Below are 23256 nucleotides of genomic sequence, written 5' to 3'. Positions count from 1 at the left end.
AAATATTGTTGTACAATTTCAAAGTAATGAGTAGGGAAAAGTTGGTGAGGATTGTAGCACGAGTGCAAGAATTGCATCTTATGCACCCTACTGATTTTCTGACAAGGTCCTTTCTCCTCGACATATCCCTCTAAAACCCGCGGCTTTATTATAATCCAGTGATCCGTCGAACCGAGTTTGTTCCAGGTCATTTGGTCAGTTGGCTCACTATGGAGAATCAACCAATGGCAACGTAAATTCATGGGAATGATGACCGATTCATCCTTAGATGGACTACAGAACTCAAAGATCTCTTAATGGACTTCTATGTAATCTCATGCATTTTGGAACATTTTTCTAGTCTCTTCTCAGAATTGTCGACCTTTTCTCCTTAAAGATGTAGCTTTCTCAATTGAAGGATTATTCACAGATCATGGGACTTAAGAGGATTCTGTCAGAGGCCATCAGATATACTTCTCTTCTTACTCCTAGCCATTTATGAAAGTAGAGTGAACAATGAAGAGAAATTAGGTAGCACTCTGATACTTGAGGAAACTTTTTTTCCAAGACAAAGTAGTTGCACACAGGGACTTGTTGCGCGCAAGGAGTTGTTGCGCGGAGGGTTGGTGATGCGTGAGAGCTCTGCCTGAATGAAGTGAAATGAAATGAGAGAAGGGGCGTTGGCTTTTATAGATGACTGGACTTTCTTGGTCGTTGCGTGGACCCGACAGCGCAAAGAACCGAAAGTGACCGCGCAACCCATCACAGATGAATGTTTCTGTCAAAATTTTTGATCCTCTATTCATTCTAATGCCGAATTAACAAAGGATCAAGGGGGCATCTATTGGAGCACAAAAAATCAGTAAATGAGAAGTTATGAAAGAATAAATATTTGAACAGAAAAGAAAAAGAAAGAGAAGAGAAAGCAACTTTTCAACAGTACAGAAGAGTTGCGCATGCGCAACATAAAGTCAGTATGAGACCCATTGCGTGGCACGCAGCAGGACTTTGGTTACGAGTAGTGGGCCATGTAATACAGATCGAGGCTTCACACGTGCGAATGCCTATAAATACCCCTCCGCTCCTCTCATTTGACACACAAGTTTGGAGCTCTCAGAAGAAGTCATCCAAAAGCTTCTGCAGGTACTTCGCGAAGGAGAAGGAATGAGAAAGAGCAAAAGCTCTGTCACGCCTACCCACACAACATAGATCCATTGCACCTGCTCATGCAACAGGACTCTGTTGTGCGTGCACAATGTGTATAGCACATGCATGTTGTTGGATCCTTCAAAGAGTCCGCAATTTTCAGTGGAATTCAGCCATCCTCTTCAAGATTATCATTTCAAATTAATCAAAGGAGAAATAAAGGATCTTGGATCCGCGCAACACTTCTTTCACTGAAATGAGTGCATCATAAGCTAGAATGTTGCCAAAATCATCATTCAGATTATTCCACATAACTTCATTTAATTCAATATTTGTATTTTATTTTGGAATCAAGGGAAATATGAGGATGTAAATGAATTCCATAATCAATAAATATTTGATAATGAATGTTCTTTTATTTTCTTTATTATTATTGAATGATAATCCCTCTATGGAAATACATTTGTTTCTTGTCGAAACACCCATATACGATTGTCTCGGAAAATGGGAAGCAATTCGAAAAGGAACAGTTCCGAGGCATGTGTGGGAACCTCAGCATTCAAAGTGCCTACTCATCACCCTGGCACCCACAAGCTAATGGTCAGGTCGAGGTAGTTAATAAGATCATCAAAAACCACCTTGAACCAAGCTCGAGAAAGCTAAAGGGACCTGGGTTGAGGAGCTCCCCCATGTCCTCTGGGCGTACCGAACCACCACTTGAACAACACAAGAGAAACTCCTTTCTCCTTGGCTTTCAGGGTTGAGGCTGTTATCCTAGTTAAGATTGGGCTCTCGACCGCTTACATGCATTCTTAAGATGAAAATCAGAATTCCGAGCAGAAGGTATTAGATCTCGACTTGCTCGAAGAAAAAAGGGAGCAAGCCCAACTCAAGGTCGCAACTCAGCAGCAGCAGATTGCCCGATTCTACAATTCTAGAGTAAGAATAAGAAGGTTTCAAGTTGGAGATTTGGTCCTCCGTCGAACCTTCCAAAACACTAATGAGCCTGGATCAGGGACTCTGGGGCTGAACTGGGAAGGACCCTACAAGATAATGGGTACCACCAGACCAGGAACTAACCGAATTGAACACATGGAGGGACGACCTCTGCCGCATCCATGGAACACTGAACATTTGAAGATCTACTAGCCGTGAAGATCGACCAAAGCTCAGGTCGGAATCTACATGTCTACCGCTTAGAATCTACAATAATCGACCTACTAGGTCGGAGTCTACATGTCTTGATCAGAATCTGCAATAAAAATCCCAAGGCCAGGAAATTTTGAATTCTACTCTTCATCTACATTGTTTGGCCTACATAATCTACTGAGGACTTCTCTTGATACAAGGAAAAAACCATCCTCTCATAATCATCCGACCCTTAAAGAAGAGGTCGGACCGTTAATTGATTCTACTATATGGCCTATTGAGGACTTCCCTTAGTGCAAGAGAGAAACAGTCATCACCAGTCGTCTGACCCTTAAAGAAGAGGTCGGACCACTAATTAATAATACTAATAGGATCACGCAACCCACAATGAGGACCCCTTAAAGAGGGGGAAGACAACCCTCCTAAGAAAATTGCTCGGTCCTCTGAGAAAGGACCATTGCAACTTGTTCACCTATTCTACAAGGGCAAAACCCCCTTAATAAAAAGGGTCAAGAGCTCGCCCCAACATTCCTACTCGACTAACATGCTCAGCCCATCAGTACGGTTGACGTAAGGCAAACTAACTTACTAAATATACTTAGAATCTCATACACAACAAACCATTGCAAAAAAATCCCTTTTCATTAAACGACAAAAAAAGATTACATATGGAAAAAATATACAAAGAAGCTAAAAACATATCAGGGTCTCGTCGAGGTTGGCTGCTCGGCTTCCGGCAGAGTCGGCTCTTTAGCAGGACTGTCCTCAAGAGAAGTCAAGTCGAGCTCGAGATGTAACTCCTTAACGTCCTCAAGGTAGTTGTCATACCCGAGGCTATAGAGCGCATCCCTTTCTTCCTCCCACTCCTTGGAGGCCTTGAACTCCTTTACAGTCGCCGCCCGAGCCTCCAGAATACCTGCCTAGGCTTCCTTCAGTTTGACTCCAAAACTAAATTTCACCTTAAACAGATCAGCCTTTCATCTGGTGCACTTCTCCTGGGCTTCCTTCAGGAGTGAACCCGACGCTTCCAGCTCGATCCTCACCCGGGACTCCTTTCGAGCCTCCTCAACCTCGGCCTTAGAGCAACAACCTCATAATGGAGCTACTCAAACTCGACGGTCTTCCTCATAAGTCTCACTGAAAGTGTCATTACTTGTCAATTAACGTGACGGTTAAGTCATAGAGTCCAGTGAACCCCACATAGAAGACTACAAGCTAAAGACTCAACAAAGTAGAAGTGTTCAAAGATCCCTAAAGGTAAACTAAACCTCACATCCCATGATCAAAACACCTAAGGTAATAATCCCCTTAAAAATGTTCTAACCTGTCCCAAAATCAACTAGGAAAACATCTTGGCAAGATTAGAAAATAGAAAACCAAGTTGCAAGAACATATGGAAAAATCACAAGTTTTCTGTAACTTTTGAGTCATCGAACAGGCTTCAATGATATAAAAAATGGACTCATTTTTGTCCAGCAACTAAACCAAAATTCTGATCAAATCTCGATTACATCAAACCTATATCGATGACATCGAAAATGAGCACTCATATGTCCAACAAGCTCAAGTTGAAAATCACTTAAATGATCGATAACTCGAACTACGTTCGATGACATCGAAATTCAAAATTCGATGACATCTAATGTATGTTCGATGACATTGAACTTATACCTGAATTGTCCAGAGAGTTCTATTGGAAAATCATGAACTCTTCGATGACATCGAAATTCAAACTTCGATGACATCAAAGGTATGTTCGATTACATCGAATATGGAACAAACTTGTCCAGAGTGTTTTGTAGAAAATGAACTGAACTTTTCGATTTCATCGAAGCATATTTGATGACATCGAAATTCAAATTTTGATGCATCGATGCATATTTGATGACATCGAACAATTAAATGAAATTTTCCAGCAAGCTCCAAGCATTTTTAGTGAAAATCCCAATACCATCGAACTGTCATTCGATGACATCGAAGGTGACCTTCGATGACATCGAACATGGATAAAATTTACCCCTTTTTTTACCGTCGGAATTTTTACCTTTATATTTGGAGGCTTGGTTTCTTAGTTTGCAGTGAGAAAATTAGTGAGATTTAAGAGAGTTATTATTATAGAAAAATACCTACCATCTTAAATCCTTTTTCTCATGAGAGTTCATCCTTCAACCCTATCTTAAATGCAATCATTGAAAAATTAATAGATTGGATTGAAGAATGAACTCCACCATTCAAGGATTTTCCAGCAACTCATTTATTGGCAAATCATTGAGCTGGAATCCTATGAATGCTTGATATTTGGGAATCTCATCCACACTTATAGACCAACATTTAATAGAGGAGATTCACCAAAATACCTTGACCCAACAACTGGCGACTTGTATCGGAGGCATCTGCAGTTGTTGCAGATCAAGGGACTGAAGACTTTTCATCAACAAGAGAGATCATCTTCAATATGTGCTGACATAGGGCTTACTCACTTACAAGTAATAGAGTCCATAGAGTCTGAAACCCCTTCCTTGTGTACAATCTGGTTTCAGAGTTTATTTTTTCAAACTCACTAAGACCTTTCGTAGGCCTCCGACGGGAGAATACATTGTGTCCTTATGTATGACTTGTTGCCTTATGTAGGCATAGGTTGCCTTGTGTAGGCTCCTAGTAGTGTCCTTGTGTAGGACTCATTGCCTTGTGTAGGCTCCTAAGGTTGTCTTGTGTAGACTCCTTAGTTAACCTTGTATAGGTTGTGAAGGTTTATGGTTAACCTAATTTAAAGCCATTTAATAGTGAAATCCGGCATACTCTAGGGTGGAGTGCATCAGTTGGGAGTAGAGTAGGCACATAGCCGAACTACTATATATTGTTGTGTTTGTGACGATTGTCTTTGCTCATATGCATTGATTATATGATTGTTTACTTTATGCACAGTACATGTTTGATAAAATGCAGCACTACAACTTGGATTTAAATGATCTTGTTATAATCCTTCTCAATTTGTTTTAGATTGGTAGAATTTATAGCTTAGTAGGATTAAAGTTTTAAAAAGTCCTATTCACCCCCCTCTAGGACACTTTGACATATATCCATACTTCAATAGTAACGGTCTTACTTCAATTTCACTCGCCTCTACCTCCATGCACTCCTCCTCAACCCGCAACATCTCGCAGTGAGCAGACAGGATAGCAGGGTTGAACTGAAAAATAGATCCATGTCAGAAAATAAGAAAAAATTTCTACGTATAAAAGCACAACTACTACGATGGAAACATTCTACCTTGTAAAAAAGCGTCACCACCTGTTCAACAGTGGCTGACGAAGGCATCTCCATCACCCATGTGAACTCGGCATCAGGAATATGCCAAGTTATCCAGGGCAAGAGGCCCTTTGTTGTGGCGGAAGCAAACTTGAGGGTTCCTCGAGCTTCGCCCCCTTGGCCACCAGCCGAACTACCCACCTGGGCCTGGGCTGAGAGGGGTTGAGCCTATGAACCAGGAGCTGCCCGAACCTTGGAAGGTCGGGCTTCTACAATGGGAGTTGCTTAGCAGTGACCCCGACCACCTCAGAGGTTGTTGGCAGGTCTGTAGGGGTGGTAGCAGTAGTAGCGGGGTCGACAGCCACACTCGACCGACCAACCGCAGACAAAAGGGCAGTGGTTCCCCTCTTCTTTGAAGATTTTTTCTTCTGGGCCACCTTGGCCTTGGAAGGAGCACGGTGCTTGGAGTAACTCTACTCAGGCATCCCTACACGATAAAAGAGAATGATCATCAAATAGATGGATGAAATAATCCTCAACTATCTACTGGAGTATACCTAATATGGATGAGGCAAGACCTGATTTAAAAAGAAGCTTGGGCATAATTAGCTGCCTCCAAACCTTAACGCGGAGTCCACCGACCTCACCTCAGCTATTCAGTTATGGTCCAACTCATTCTCCTCGACAAGGTACTTGGGCAGAGCTGCCAGAGACAATTACAGTCAGAGATGAGGGAAGCAAAAAAAAAAAAGCTAACGAAAAAGTCAGTTCGGACATACCAACCTAGTTGAACAAAATGGGTCGGAACCCAAGGACATAGCCCGGAAGCTATTGAAGCCTCCCAATCTCCCGACACCCAGAACTACTTACTTTTCCAGTTATTTTTCAAGGTCGGGGCTTCCGTGATTATAGTCTTGATAGTCTTCGGCCAGGCCGAAAAATAATACCAACCCTCATGGTAAGGTTGGACTTCACTTGGTATAAGTGGAGGAATTCATTCACGGTCAACTCGGGTTGTTCAAGCTCGGCCCAAAGAATGAACGACCCCACCAGTGCCCTCCAGGCATTTGGGATTATTTACCCAGGGGCTAACTCCAGGCGCAAGAGGACGTCCCTAACTATACAATGAAGGGGGAACCTCAAGCCACACTAGAGGGCGACTAAGAATATGGCCATCTCACCGTCTTGGGGCTCGCTTGGAATTTCACCAAGTACAGGAGCTCGGAGCACCACAGAGTTTGGAATGTGGTACTCCGACCTGATCCTACCAGGGCAGATTCTGTCAATGTCGACCCGATTGGCCTAGTCTCTTCTGACTCCGATGAAGATTCACCAGCCTCCTCCCTAGCTGGGGCAGCCCACTTGGCGTTCACTAGCCGCACGGCTGAGGACTGGGTAGCCATCCTCGACCTATGCGACTCCTGGAAGTCCCTATCACTCATCATCACCAACGAGGAAGACGGATTCTCCAGGAGATCGAAATTATCGGGCCCACCATCATGATAGGATGACTCTCCCCACCGGCCCAATGAACTTGGAATTTTTTTTCTTTTTGATCAAAATGGCTGCCGGAAGCCGAAAACCCAGAAGAAAAAAGAAAAAAAAAAAGAAGAGGGAAGACGGGAGATGAAGCTCACCAGAGAAGGAAGAGGAACACTTTGAGGATCACCGGAAATCACCCAAGTCCGAGAGGAGAAGAGAGAGGCAGATGGATGACAGAGAAAATGGGTCTAACAATGCTAGGAGACTCGATCATACATCATTAAATGCTCACACTAATTGCAGCAGACAAAACGGCTCCTTGACGCCCGCACTCGGACACGTGGAGCTCTCCCACTCGTTAGTCAACCCAACTCTCCAGAAGACACCACACGTCAAAACCTTATAGGCCAGAAGCCGAGTAGGCGTGCCGCTAGTGCATGTGACCTCGGGTGATGTGCATTATCTCGAGCATGTCGTATCATGATTGCAGATACGCCCCGATTCCCATGCACACCACCTTACTTTGCATTAATGACAAGCCGGCCCAATGCCCCATGTGCAAGAATGTTCGACCTCACTGAATCCAAGTTACTTTTCGAGCCCGCTGCGCGAGCTTAAAAATAGAGGGCTTACTATTATGGATAAAAATGGACTAGCCACTAAGGAAAAACCAGCTCGGACATATATGCACATTGTGAGGAGGTCGGCAAACACTAATCACAACCTTAATGGCTAAGGAAGGACACTCTGTTATGCTTCGTGAACGACCCCGAGTCCGGCCATCAAGAGATGGAATCTCTCCGCCTCCATCAGACGTCGAGCCCTTTCATGGACCCATACATTTCCAAGCTGATGCTCGGAACATCTCTTGGGAAAGGAAGAAAAGGAGCTCAGTCGTGATCCTCTGACGCAATTAACAGCTCGGAACATCTCTTGGGAAAGGAAGAAAATGAGCTCGGTCGTGATCCTCTAACGCGATTCCTAAGGGCAGGATGACAAGTCGATAATCTGCTTAATGCCAAAGAAAAACTCAACCACAACTCACTAAGAGAATTCAGGTCAGCAAAACTCTCTCTTCGGAACGACCATCTACCTCGTATCTTACTATGTGCCCCTACCTCTTTCGACCTGGTTCCGATTATAACTACCTGAGATCCTAGCCGAGGATCCCGGAAGACAATCGCAACACGGATCTGCCCAAGATCTCCCCAAGGATTTCGGGAGATGTTCGCGACATGCACGGGATCCGAATCCTTCTACAATATGCTTCTACTAAATAGGGAGACCCCTACGCCACAACCACTTTTTGCCTATAAATAAGAGGATCCCTAATGGTGAAAGGTACACACAATTCAACTCCAAAAATACTCCCAAAAATCTTATGTTCAACGTAACTTGCATGTCTGACTTTGGCATCGGAGGGTCCCCCAACTGCAGCCAGGGTCTCCATTTTTATCTTATTTTGTAGATCTCGAGTGGTTTAGAGAGGACGTCTAGACTTCTGCATCAACATATATATATATATGGGAAAAGGTTCTATGCGGTCCAGCTCATGGAAACTTCCAATGAGGTCGAGCTGCGTGGGCCCCACCTTGATGTGTGTCGAACATCAACATCGTGCATTTGATGAGTCCCCTTTAAATTATGGTATATCCCAAAAATCAGCCGTATATGGATCTCAGGTGGGCCATACCACCTGAAATCATGTGAAGACATGCCCGAAAACATATAAAAACACTTAGTGGGGCCCACATGAAATTTGGATGCGGCTGAAACTTGGTCTGACCCCTCATCCAAGTGGGACACATAATGGATGGGCTGGATTTGTGAACCACATCTCGGTGGGCCCAACAAATGATTAGGAAAGTTTTAATGGAGGGTAGCCCCTCTCAACTTTTGTATGTGGTGTAGCCCACACAAGTCACGAATTGACTTGATTTTTAAGCCCCGGACCCACTATGAAATGGTGCATCTGACTGATGGGGTTGATATTCGACACACATCACGGTGGGGCCGCATAGAACCTTTTCCATATATATATATATATGGAAAAGGTTCTATGCGGTCAAGCTCATGGGAACTCCCCATGAGGTCGAGCTGTGTAGGCCCCACCATGATGTATGTAGAACATCAACACCGTGCATTTGATGGGTCCCCTTTAAATTATGGGATATCCCAAAAATCAGCCGTATACGGAACTCTAGTGGGCCACATTTAAAATCATGTGAAGACATGCCTAAAACATATAAAAGCACTTGGTGGGGCCCACCTGAAATTTGGATGCGTCTGAAACTTGGTCTGACCCCTCATTCAAGTGGGACACACATAATGGATGGGCTGGATTTGTGAACCATATATATATATATATATATATATATATATATATGCTATTAAAAAACATAAATATAGCATGATAACATGCTAATTTATATTAAAGAATGAAAAAAAAAAATCCTTACATTGCTTTTAATCCATCACATGATTACAAGCTAAAGCCATCATAGTGAAATTGCATACTTAAAGGGTACCAGTAATTGTAATATAAACCACGCAAATTGCAGGCCCCAGATTAGATTTAGAATGAACCAAAAGTCAAGCTTGTTTGATTTATCTGTTCATCAGGTTGATTAACATTTTTTTGGATGGTTAAAACTGAAAAGTATCAAAATAAGTTTGTTTGATTATCGGCTTATCAGATTGTAGAGCATTTTTTTGGATGATTAAAAGTGTAAAATATCCGATAATACTGTTTTAACAAACAGATGCCTATGAATTAGAGGTGAGGATTGTTCAACCAATATGATAATGTGAATTTTACTTAGCAGCCGTGATTCCCAGAATTTACTCTATTTCATTTGAAATATTCTTTTACCTACATTGTATAATTTTTTTAGTGCCAATATATCAACTGCCAGGCAATAGATTGAATATCAAATAACTCCCATGTTATTATGACTTTTTACTATAACTCTTGATTTGTATGTATATCCTAAAGGGAGACTTTCATTTGAGATACAAAGTCCACGCAAGTGCCGCAGGCCGTTTTGCTCGAATAGTCCATGTGTCCATGTCAAAATAGAGAGTTGATAGGATTGATCTAAACAGTCCACTATTTTAATATATGAATATACATTTTATTTATTTTTATTTATTTATATATATAATTGGGTCTAGGTGGGATATAGGTATGCGTTTGCTATAAAAAAAAAAAAACGACCAAACGCACACCCCAAGCCATTTAGCTACACCCATGGTCCCATACTAGGGCCATGCCAGGTGGGGATCGGGTACCCATTGGGTGCACCCAGCCCGTTTGCAACCCTACATATCTAACTTTTGTGATTTTTCAATTGGGGTCCATCCATGGCCAGACTGACTATTTAGTTGATCTTTTTTTTTTTCTTTTTTTTACACGCCCGCACACACCCCACACACTCACGCCGCAGTGGGATTTCACCACCTATGGATACTTGAACCCTTGACCGGGTGTTGAAACTCCTAAGAGTCTACCACCGGAGTAAGAGTAAGGATCCACGGTCAGAGATGGATAGTTCATACAACTTGCACTCTCAAATTATAAACTAGTCAAATCACACCGTCCAAATGATTGGTTCCTTATAAAACAGCTTGGTGCCACATTGTCATATCATGGTTGCAATGCACAATATTTGGACCATATATCACCTCCCCATCATGAGAAAGGGAGAGGACATCAATCATTATTGTGAAAATGCCCATGGATGAGCTTTTCTTTATTTTGGAAATGTCCATGAATTAGCTTTTCTGGGAGAAACAATTCACTCATTTTAAAAGTGTAATGTCATGGTTGCAGTACACTATATTTGGACCATCCATCACCTCGGCACCATGAGAAGGAGAAAGAGGACAGCAATCATTACCATGAAAATGCCCATGGATCAGCTTTTCTTTATTGTGAAAATGTCCATAAATTAGCTTTTTTGGAAGAAAAAATTCACTTATTTTAAAAGCAAAAGGCATTATTCCAAAACATTAAAACTCCTTCTCGACCCAGTTGAATAATGAGTGGAGAGTCAGACAAGTAGACCAGGCAACCTGCATAAGTCTTATAAATTTTGACTAGAGCTAACAAATCCGTAGTTTTTGGCGATGTTGGCACCAGCTCGAACCCTTAGTCTTTCATAGACCAGTTACAAATACAGGTGAGGGTTGGTCGGTTGAGAAAAGGAATCGACAGGTGCAAAGCATCGATTGTTCATTTGGTGTATTTGTAGGCTGAGGGTTAGAAATATAGGTGGAAGAATGGATTGGGCCCCAAGTGCACAGTATCGGTTGTTCATTTGGTGAAACGTATTTGTGGTGAGGAAGTCAATGTAGTAAAATGGTCAATGTGATATTTCCCTTCTGAGTATTCCTCATCCAAACAGTAAATATGGTTAGATTTGAACAATCCATCAATGGGCCCTACTGTGGAGTAGCCAAACTCAAAAAATCATGGTACTGAATGATCCTATCTGATCAGAGCCCCACCAACAAAGACTATGAAAAGGAACAAGAAAAACAATTCACATTCAATAGGAACAAAAAGAAAAAAGAAAAAATCCATTAATTGGAAATAGGAGTGTTTAATGGTTTGGAATTTTTAAGCCATGGGAATCTAAAATGCTCAGGGTTGAGCTGACAAACAATTCAGATCTAACTCATAATTTTGAATACTGTGAGAAAAAGTAGTGGACTTGTAAATAAGGAGAATATGATTTAGAGACGAGAAAATTACAATGTGATTTGAAATAGGTGTAAAATCTAATTGAAAGTGAAACCATCTCTGATCAGTGACTGTGGTAAGAGAACTTCAGGCCTGTTTGGGAACTTGGAAAAAAAAAAAAGGACAGATAGAGTAACATTTAGGGCTGGGATACTTTTTAGGACTTCTAGGAAGATACATTCCTTGAAACTGTTTTCCACCAAAAAGTGAACTCCCAATCGCGCGAAACCGTCATTTTCTTGAAAGTATTTTCCACCTAAATAATCCTTGTCATACATCTTTTCTTTCCTACCTTCCTGTGAAAACTAGGAATGCCAATTAGGAACCGTTAAGTGGGAATCCATGCAACAAGGAAATGTGTGAAGTTGTAATCATTCATCTTCTTCTCGTTTGATTCAAAAACCTAAATTCCATATATTAAGCTTTTTCCACTTTTACAATTCTCAAACACAAGATCCAAGGTGAATCTTGTGAAATGAGGTGAAGATTTTCACTTGCAAATAAAATATACCACTTAAAATGGAATCATTTGAAATCCATTTCTCAATGGTAGCTTAAGAAATAATGATTATGAATTCCTTTGTTTTCCCAGGGACTCGATTGAAATGCATCTCATATTATTCAAATTGGGGATTCCAAAAATTTTGGGATGAAAAATATGATTTCAGATTCAACTCTAGAATATTTCACAATTTCAAAATAATTTTCTTAACCAAAAGGTGTTATATTTATTCCACTCTTAAAAGAAAGAAGTCCATTCCAACTTTTAGAGATTTGACGGTTATGTAGAGTCGTTATTGTCTTTTATCAAACCCTAAACCTGAGAATAAAGAACAGATTGATACATTACACCCCTCTCCCTCTCCCATTGGTACTCTACCCTGAGCAAGAGAAAATTGAATTCCTTTTTATAAGTTTTGCCACCCCTGGGAAGATGCTTAAACTTCAGTAGTTTCTAATAAAGTTCTGAAAATGCCAAGCATATCTTGATTGATTTTCCTGTTGCAAACAGTACAACAAAGGTCTTAGGCAATGATGACAAGGGAGTATAATGTTTCATGTTTTCACCCACTTTTTAAAAACCGCACTGGATGTCAAATCATTTGTTTCCATTGGTGGTCAGTCAAACCAAAGGTCTATTGAGTTGACTCATTCCAACATAAGGGGTTGTTTGGATGCTTGTAAAGTTTTAAGTTGTAAACATTTTACACATGAAACTCTTCATGTGTAAATTAGTTACATGCTATTTTGTTTGGCTTTAAGTAGTCTGTTTAGAGGTAAACAGATTATGCGTTTGGCTAACTTGTGAAGTGTTTGCAATGTATAAAGTAGGTATTTAAACCACATAGAGCTTGGGCTGGTAAATCTCACCAAAATCGGTAAATCACATAAAAAGGATTTGATTTTTTTAGGGCCTAAGGAGAGCATCAAAGCATGCACACACTAGATGGATTGGATGCTCTCCACCCATTACAGAGGGCCCCAAATGCAATCTGAAAGTTTTAATGGTGGACGTCCCATCCTTCCCTCTCGCGTGGTCCATTTGATAATCAATCAAGCTGTTATTTTAGAGTCATAGGAGAGCATTAAGGGAAGCAAATGATGGACAAATTGGACATGTCGTATGAATTATGGTGTGCCCCACCCATCCCGAGTGTGTATCAACCATTGTGTTCTATTATGCATAATGTCTTTTTAGGTGTAAAGACTTTACCCATAGTATGAAACAGAGCTTTTTACTAGGTTTCATATTACAACTAAAAGGCGTAATCCAATTCCCTGTAATCCCTTTACAACTTAAAGATTTTACTGGCATCCAAACAACCCCTAAGTAATCTTCTTAGAGTACCATCATCATGATGAATATTGTTTGGATTCATGATGAAATAAACATGATGAATATTGTTTGGATTCATGATGAAATAAACATGATGAATATTGTTTGGATTCTTGATGAGTGTGTCCTTATTGCCCTTTTGGGGCTGTAATTTTTTTATTTTTTATTTTTTGTTCGGTGTTGTATTATTTTCCGCTTTTATAACTACACAATTTTTAAGAAAGTGGGTGACCACCTGTTGAATTGGGATTTAAGAAAACCAGAATGTTTGTCTGGTCCAGTCGAACCCCTGAATGACCATCCAGTCCCTGGCTTGCACATTAAATGATTAAGCATTTGTGGATTTTCTTTTTATTTCGAACCTTGGTCCAAGATGCATGGTTCAATTATGAACAATTTTAAAAAGAGTTTTTTAATTGATGTATGTGGATGACATGCGGGTGGCTAATCAATATCTTATTTATGCTAGTTTTTTATTTTTTATTTTATTTTTTGCAATTTTCTATATTTTTGCTAACTCTTCTACAAATTTAAAACAATCTTAACAATTTGACACCCATTTTGATTTATAATACTGTTTGAATTTTCATAAACACCAGTATACAATCTATTCATTTCTTGTCTAAACAAATTGTTCACAGTTCAATTCCCTTGAGCACACAAACATCCTCACTCCCTCCCTCCCTCCCTCTTGGATGCGAGACCAAGTGTTGTGTGCCCCTCCTTAATTGGCTATCTTCATCCATCTCCTCTAGCTTAGGTGAAGGCAATTCCACCTCCCAACTTTCCATGTCGAACACCGGGTTCATCTTACTAGGTTAGTACTCTGGGGGGTTGTCTTCTTCTTTTTTTTGCAGGAGCATGGTATCTTGTCTCGTACATGATGTCATTGTACCACTCAATAAAATGGTGTGGCCAAGAACCGCCACCTTCTTGAAGTCACCCGTGCTCTTTTACTGGGTATAAATCTTCTAAAATGATTATAGGATGATGTTTTACTTACTGTCGTTTTCTTGATAAATTGCATTATTCAGATACTATCACATAAGTCCTCATTTAAAATTCTGCACCCTCATGACAAACCATTTCCGTTACCTCCTAAAGTTTTTGGGTGTACATGTTTTGTTCAAATTCTTGATTTGAGTAATGACAAGTCCACATGCCATAAAGTGTGTTTTCTTAGGTTAAGGTATATGTCAGCTGATGTTACCTTTTTTGAAGAGATTCCATACTTCTCTGCAGAAGTAAAATCGTTGTGCCATCCTATCACTAATAACTCCATACCTCTTCCAGTTGTATGTCATGGTGACAATAATGATTACTCTCCTCCTCGTCGTCTCTAAGCCTATTTTTGTGTATCATTGACGAAATAAAGCTTCTAATGATCACTCTTCTAACCTTGCCACTCATGCAAAGGCATTCTCCACTACACCACACAATGTAAAGGAAGCCATGAGCAACCCTAACTGGACTAAGGCTATGCTGGAAGAAATGCAAGTGCTCGAGATGAATAATACATGGGACTTGGTTTCCTTACTTAAGGGAACACAGACGGTTGGATGTCGATAGGTTTACACTACCAAGTATCATTCAGATGGTTCCATTGACTGATATTAGGCATGGTTGGTTGCAAATGGTTTCACTCAAACATATGTTGTGGACTACTTTCTCACCGGTGGCCAAACTCAACTCTGTCAGTGTGATCATCTCCTTGGCAGTCAATCTATTTTGGCCTCTATTTCAACTAGATGTGAAAAATGCATTCTTAAATGGTGATCATGCTGATGAGGTCTATATGGATCAACCCCCTGGATTTTCCATTTAGCGTGACTCTCATGAGTCGCCCTTAGTGTGCCACTTAAAGAAATCAATGCATGGTCTCAAACAATCTCCATGTGCCTGGTTTGATAAGATCAGTCATGCTCTTCTGCACTTTGCTTTTAGTCGCAACCAAGCTGATTATTTATTCATCATCGACCAGCAGGGATTGTGGTTTTTATTGTCTATGTCGATGATATTGTGCTATCTGGAGATGATACTGAAGGGATAGTGGCAATTAAATCCTTCCTCCAAACTCGATTTGAAATTAAAGATCTTGGAACTCTTCAATACTTACTGGGGATTGAGGTTGCTCAATCGAAGTCGAAAGTATTGCTCTCTCAGAGGAAATATGGCCTTGATTTGCTCTCCGAGACGGGAATGTTGGGAAGCAAGCCTACCGCCACACCTATGGATACCATGAAACTTGGTCCTAATGATGGCACTTTTCTCTCTGATCTAGGGATGTATCATCAATTAGTTGGCCAATTGATGTATCTCACTATTACCAGCCAGATCTTTCTTATGCTGCGAGTGTTGTTAGTTGGTTCATGCATACACCACATACTACACATCTAACAGTGGTGTATCGAATTCTTCGATATCTCAAATCCACTCCTGACAAAGGATTATTATTTCAGCCTCATGGTCATCTCCGCCTCACTGGCTACTCTGGTGCTAATTGTGCGGAAAGTTTACATGATTAGATCAGGGGCCTACCTCCAGATACTGCATGTTTGTCGGCGGCAACCTTGTTACATGGAAGAGCAAGAAACAATCAGTTGTTGCTCGACCCTCCACTGAAGCCAAATATAGGGCAATGGCCCATGCAACCTGTGAAATTGTGTGGCTCCAAACTCTCTTACAGAACTTGGCTATGACCCTTGTACTGCGACAATCAGGCTGCCATTCACATTGCTTGCAATCCTGTGTCTCATGAACGGACGAAGTATATTGAGATTGATTGTCACTTCATTCGAGAAAAGATTGCTAACAAGGAGATTGCCACTCCCTTTGTTCATTACAGGGAGCAATTGGCCAATGTGCTCACCAAGTCTCTCAGCCGGAATGCTCTTCAGTGTGCAGAGTTCATTATGTTGGGTGCTCCCTTAGAACATGTATTCTTTGTTTCTAGTAAATAATAAAGGTGTGTTAGGGCTTTTGGCTCTAACACACAGCTCTCTCTCTCTCTCTCTCTCTCTCTCTCTCTCTCCTTCATCTCTTTTCTTCCTTCTACACTTTAAATCTCCTAAAACCAACTGCTACACCATTACATACATGTCCAAAATACAAAAAGATAACAATGTCTTGAATATATCTTCTTCTTTTTTTCATTTTTCTGATATTTTATCTTTAATTATTTGGCTTTAAAATATTGGTTGATACGGGTCTATACTGACACATGACGCCTATATCATATCATTTTTCACCCAGGCCGATACAGCCCACAATGCCAATATTCAGGACTATGCTCTCACCCTCAAGACAACCAATTAGCTACAAAGCTGGCATGTCTCATCCTTGGTCTTCCCCATTCGAACCACAGGGACCACACATAGAAGTCCCTTGGCTATGATGCAACCACCCCAAGGGCATTGGAAATTTTAGAACTGTCGTCGCCTCACTTAGGAACTCCATGCCCAAGATTACTCAAAAATCGTACCAAAGAAACACCAAAGAAACTCATCTTGCCAATTTACCCACCAGTATGTAGCCCACATCCTTGACCACGTCTTGAATGGACCTGGCTCCTGAGTTAACCGCTTTCAACCAGCTAAAATCCTTCATTATCATGAGATCCAACCGTCTCACCTCTGCACCCGAGATGAAGTTGTGAGAGAACCCCTATATCCACCACTACTCGAGTGGCTTCCCATTCATGTGTATGTCCATGTACGTCAGTCACTTTTAGTGGTTTGGCATCCATAAGTTCTCTTTAGTACATTAAGCATCTTGATTCCTCCAACAAACCAAGGTCCGTACATGCCCTAGATTTATTGGACATGTCCCTCCTGTGATGGTTGAGTGGACAACACATCTTCTCGGCATGCACAGTTGCAATCATCTCTGATGTCAACATGATACCCACAGAACCAATCATGCTGTTATACTAACTATCATGTACTTATTAATTTCTTGACCCTCTCACTCGTGCAACACTCGTACAGTGCTCCAACACTACTCGATTCAGCTTTCACATGCATGCAAGACCAGCTGTTCTGAACAAAACTAGCTAGGATGCAAGAGAAGGCACAAAAGTTGAGTGGGAAAGCTTTGTACTGCACTAAGAGATGCTCACAACTCTAAGGAGAGCTCACTTGTCTATAGACCTAGAACATCTCTAGATATGTACAAAAATGGTCAGGATTGAGCCATGTGGCTTTCATCCAACAGTCAAGAACACTCAGAAATCTTCTAGATTATTCCATACAGCTCTCAACAAAAGCCACCTAAAGAACCCCCAGTATATTCCATATATCTCTATACAACTCTACATGTTTCTATCCTAATCTGGAAATATGTACACAACATGTACAACCCTCAATATGTATAAAAGGAGCCAAAATGGCGAAGTTCACAAGTTGTCTCTAGCCTTTGACATTAAATAGTCAAACCAACTGCCCACTTCCAGAGTGTACTGGAGAAAAGGTTGACCATGAGGATCAAGCTCCAGCTAGAGGTTAAAGGAATGCATTCTACACCCTACTAAAAAAAACTTTTCAAAACAAGATGATTCAAAATTTGCACAGGTAGCATAAACTCTATGGAATGTTCTTTGTAGCGAGTTGAGTTACATACAAAGAAACATCCATTCAACCGGTCATGAACACCGAGGAGCACAAACCTGAAACTTCTAAAAATGCAATGATTAGGACCATCAAGCCAAATAAAATATCACGCCAAGCGCACAGGTTAAGCTTTGAACTAAATGATTCAAGGATGCAATCACCTCATTCCATACCCACAATACCATGAATGGATTTTCAATATACTTCTGCTGGATGTAAAGGTGGCATGCCATTATGCATAAAGTACTTCTAACATTTTGAACAAGATAGCCAAAAGAACACAATAAGGTAAAATAACAGATCCTTTACAAAATGATAGGTAACAAGCATGTCCCACATTCCAAGCGTACAAAACTCAAACAAAACTAGAAGGATCACTATACTTCAAAGAGTTTTAAACTATCAGTCCATCCTGTCTACTTCAGCCCATAATTAGAGCTACATAAGCCCAAATAGAGTAACTTACCTTGCATACCCATTTGAACGACGCCCATAGCCCCTATCCGGGCTGTCGTAAGGAGAATAAGGAAGTGATCTAGACCGCTCTCTCCTTGATCTCCCACCATAAGGTGAACGCCGAGGAGAATAACCACGGCCGCCCCGATAAGGTGAGCGCCTCGGAGAACGACGGTACCCACCACCATAGTCGTCGCGGCCATAACCTCCACGGTATCTGCCACGATCATGACGAAAACCTACCATGTCCACAAAAACAACAACAAAAATGAAAACAAGAGTGATGATGTGAAAAGCCAGTGATCATGAAATGCCTGTATCCAGAGTAACTCACTAGAGTCGCGGGTGTTTTTCATCCCAAGGTAGTGTCCAGGGGTAGGTGTTCGTGGGCGTTTCCTCCTCGACTGAAAGGTGACAAAAACACCTCAGTGCTCCACACTCTTCTGTAAAGAATAACTCACTAAACATGAATCTGCATATGCAAACATAAGTGCCTCACAGGTACCAATATATGGTGCCCATGTACAAGATTCATCTGATTTATCAGCGAATCCTGCAGTGAATATGTCCTTGCCTAAAATCAGGCCAGTCGACTCATTAGGTGGGCCACACATGCACATTGAATGTGTACAGTTGGCTGTCCCTTCAGCTGCCTGTTTTTACATGCGCAGGTGAACCACATGATGAGTATCCTAGCAGATGTTCAGGCTAGGGCACAATCACCGAGGGGCCTGCCTGTGGAATGGACCAGATCTCATATAAACATGGCCCATACTGGCACATATGTAACACTTGTACTTGCTGTTTGCAAATGGGCCTCTGTGAGTTGCATTCCTCTTTCGTTAATCAGTCCAGCTCAAGCAGAGGGAAGGGAATATGAAAAGGGCACATATGAAACAAGAACCCTTACGTTATGTTAAAAAATAATAATAATAAGAAATAAGCATATAATAGCTTAAACCATCACAGGAGAAATCTTTGAAGCAGAAAAGGCTCAAAAAAAATGCTAACATCCAGGCATATGACTAATTAGCACCGTCAGATGAATGCTAGGTGTGAGGTACCATAGATGCCTGATTACAGAGTTGTTGCTAATGTCCGTTGACTAGTTGACAGAGTTGAAGGTGAATGCTGAGGTTGTTTAGTTGGGCAATATTTGCTATTGTTTAGTTGATGAGATGCATGGGATCAAGCTGTGAGACTTAAGTTGAGATGGATGAACTCATCATCTTGATTGCCGCCAACATAGCTGACGCAATGTCTTCTGAATAATAACCAAAAACCTCCAAGTCAAAAAGAAAGGATGACAATCATATAAACCGTCCATGAATCATCTCCAACTCAAAGGTCTGAGAAATTACCTTCTCCACAGTTATGTAACGGCCCTCCAAAACTGACTGATTGAGATGTTTGATGCAACGATCGGCATCCTCAAGAGAATCCATGGTCACAAATGCAAAGCCCCTAGAGATGCGCGTACGGGGTTCAACAACTAGGCGGCATTCACTCACCTACGAAGAACAGGGACATTAACGCCAGCAAATTGGGAAAACTGAAGGCATGTGCAATCAATTCTACACACCTTTCCTTCCTTAGAGAAGTGATCCTCAAGGTCCCTTTCTGTGACTCTAGTAGACAGGCCAGTAACAAAGAGAGTATTTCCAGGATTTGCAGCCTCCTTCCTGACACCTCATGCCAAGTATCATGTAAAAAGCACAAACCCAAAACAACAGAAAATCGAAGACGAATGTACCAAAATTTAAAGAAGCTTAGGATTGGCTCAAACCTGCCACGACTACCGGATCTGGATCTCGACCGCGATAAGGACCTGGCTCTTGATCTGGATATGGACCTGGACCTGGACCTGGACCTTGATCTAGACCTGGACCGTCCTCTCCAAGGCGAAGGGGAACGTGAATGCCTGATACATCAAGTTCATCTACCAATTATGCACAATAGAAGGGGGGGTGAAACACCATGCAGTAACATAAAATCTTAAAGACAAAGGCCATCACAAATTTGCACTTAGGTGCTGTTTGGGGTTGGAGAACAAAACTGAGTATAAACAGGAGTCATAAGCATTCTTTGCAAAGACAACACCTACATTAAGCAGTAAGGGAGGAGAAATAATGACATGACTGGCAGGATTCAGAAGACTGAAGATTTTTTATTTGATCAAATTTTGTAATAAAGCATGTCTAGGCTTATTGCTGCAAATTATAAGGTTCTCAACAAAGTGATATGAAATTAATTCATCACTACAAAATGGATGATAACAATGTGCTTCAATGCCTCACAAATATTCCTGAATAGTTGATAAAGAAACAAGTCCTGCGAAGTCATAAACACATAAGCAATTATCTTTCAATTTAATATGTTCATTCTTCCAGGCCTTACCATGAAGAAAACCGAAAGGAAGATTCTAAAATGCCCTTGCTGCCACCCAGCTCACTCTCACAACATGATAGCACTCTTAGAAATATACAGGAAATCTAAGGGCACATTTGGATACATGAAATCCAAGGCAAATGAAAGGAAAAAAAATAATCATCTAATGATGATTTCCTTGAGAATTATTTAAACATGGATTCCATTTTGAGTTCTAGTTTGGGTATCAAAGTGCAGATTTCACATTCCTCTCACAATAAAAATCTAGCATCTTGTGCCAAGAATCTAAATTAGGGAAAAGTGTAGTGATTGCTCAGTGGTATCCACCCTTATCATAGCTATCCAAACAGCACAAATCGTCACATCAAAGGAAAACACTTCTAATTTTTCCATTGTTTGGCATGGAATCTGTTGACGGGCAATGATGGACAGTGATGATCTCACATGCGGCCCACTTCACATGGAGATTATGGTTTCTGTTGTTTCATACTATTATTTTCCTCTTTAATCTTTAGAGGTGATGTGTTAGAATAAGAGTTTCAGTTACTAGACTTTGGTTTATGTAACAACTTACACATGGGAGGGAGATCTATTATGAAAGCCCTAATGGTAAGTAAGGGACGGGCTAGGGATGTCACCACCTCTTTGAGCCTTCACTCTCTCTTTCAGTCTTTCTTGCTTCCCCCCGTATTCTCACTCGAGGAATATGGTATCATAGTGGTAAAAGATCCAGTATCTTGTTCCTTCCCCTCTCTTTTACTTTTTTTCTCTCCCCTTCTTCTTCTTCGGTGAAACCCTAAATCGTTTGGGGCCTGATTTATGCAAATCGCCTTCATTCGTTGCTCAACCACCATATGGTGAATTGTGTAGTTGTGCCACGTGAGTGTGTTTGATGGCCATTTCCACATACAACCAATCATGATGGTTCAAAGTGGGTCATTGTGCAACTATGCTGAGATTTGAAGATCAGGTGAAGGTGTAAAGATTGTGAATGAAAGTGAAGGGTTTTTCTTATTCATCGTCAACCGGTCAATACGTGGGTGATGGTGATCATTCATCTATGCTCTCTTAAAGCAAGTGTTGGGTGAGTTCGAGTTCAAGTTCAAGTTCTTCCCTGTGTGCTTGACCTCCTCTTCCTTAAATATGGATAACAAGAATGATGTTGAGAGCAGTCTTCTGACTTTATCTGAGTCAATGAAACTTCAAATTATATCGACTAAATTTAACAGTTCAAATTATTTACAGTGGACCACATTGGTAGAAGTATTTCCAATAAAAGGAAAGAAATTAAAGTATCTGACATCCTCTAAGCCTAATAACGCTCAACTAATTACGAAGATTAGGTGGCAGAAAATGTTTGGGAAATTAGAGCCATGTTACAAGTGTTTACAGTGAAACAGCAAAGAAGTTTAGAAAATTAAGATGCATTTAGGGGAGAAGAATTTAACTCGTATATACAAGTTACTTCAAAACATATTTAACATTCAAAAAGGAGATAAGGGTGTAGGTGAGTATTATTCAATATTGCGAAGTATGTGCTAAGAACTAAACATATAACATTCCCCATAAACTGATTATGAGACCAAGAGTTGGGGTTTACGGTTGATGTTCCCATGAAGCCAAAATGTGATAATCTGCTTCTTATATTGCTAATAATGTTATTTATCACAAAATAATCAAGCTAATTGAAGTTGATTGCAACTTCTTCCTCTGAAGAAGTTGCAAGGAAATTTGCATGCCATTCATCAAGTCTCGAGATCCATTGGCGGATGTGTTCACAACGAATCTTGGTAACACTCACTTGGATCATCTATTCATCAAGCCAAGTATTCATGATATATGTGTTCCAGCTTAAAGTTTCGATTGTTTCATATTATTATTTTCCTCTTTAGTCCTAAACGGTGGTGTTAGAATAAAGTTTAGGTTAACGAGCTTTAGTTTATGATATAACTAAAACATGGGGGATATTTTGTACTTCAACATGTTATTATGAAAGAACTAATGATAAAGGAGGGGTTAGGGGTGTCACCATCTCTTTAAGCTTCTCACACTTTTCCTTGCCTCTCTCTCTCTCTCTCTCTCTCTCTCTCTCTCTCTCTCTCTCTCTCTCTCAATTAAGAAACATAATCCATATCCAAACAACCCCTTGTCATCTCCTTAAGTTACACTAGAAAATCCACCATTTTCCTTATGTTTCCCAATGTTTCCCTCTGATTGTG

The 23256-nt window shown here is 40.8% G+C and overlaps 1 protein-coding gene across 1 annotated transcript in view; it reads right to left on the bottom strand.

Moving 5' to 3' along the window:
- Positions 1-18477: 18477 nt before the first annotated feature.
- The window catches only part of LOC131243211 (serine/arginine-rich splicing factor SR45a-like), a 33314-nt gene continuing 28535 nt past the window's right edge, over positions 18478-23256 (bottom strand). Inside the window, exons 3-7 of the mRNA XM_058242385.1 lie at positions 20436-20570; positions 20232-20331; positions 20011-20160; positions 18984-19053; positions 18478-18888 (exon numbers count right to left, since the gene is read on the bottom strand). Of these exons, the coding sequence (XP_058098368.1) occupies positions 18656-18888; positions 18984-19053; positions 20011-20160; positions 20232-20331; positions 20436-20570 (688 nt within the window). The 3' untranslated portion in view covers positions 18478-18655. The remainder of the gene's footprint in view (positions 18889-18983; positions 19054-20010; positions 20161-20231; positions 20332-20435; positions 20571-23256) is intronic.

This window comes from Magnolia sinica, chromosome 4 (genome assembly GCF_029962835.1).
Source record: "Magnolia sinica isolate HGM2019 chromosome 4, MsV1, whole genome shotgun sequence".
Taxonomy (NCBI): Eukaryota; Viridiplantae; Streptophyta; class Magnoliopsida; order Magnoliales; family Magnoliaceae; genus Magnolia; species Magnolia sinica.
This window is presented reverse-complemented; position numbering and strand designations above follow the sequence as displayed.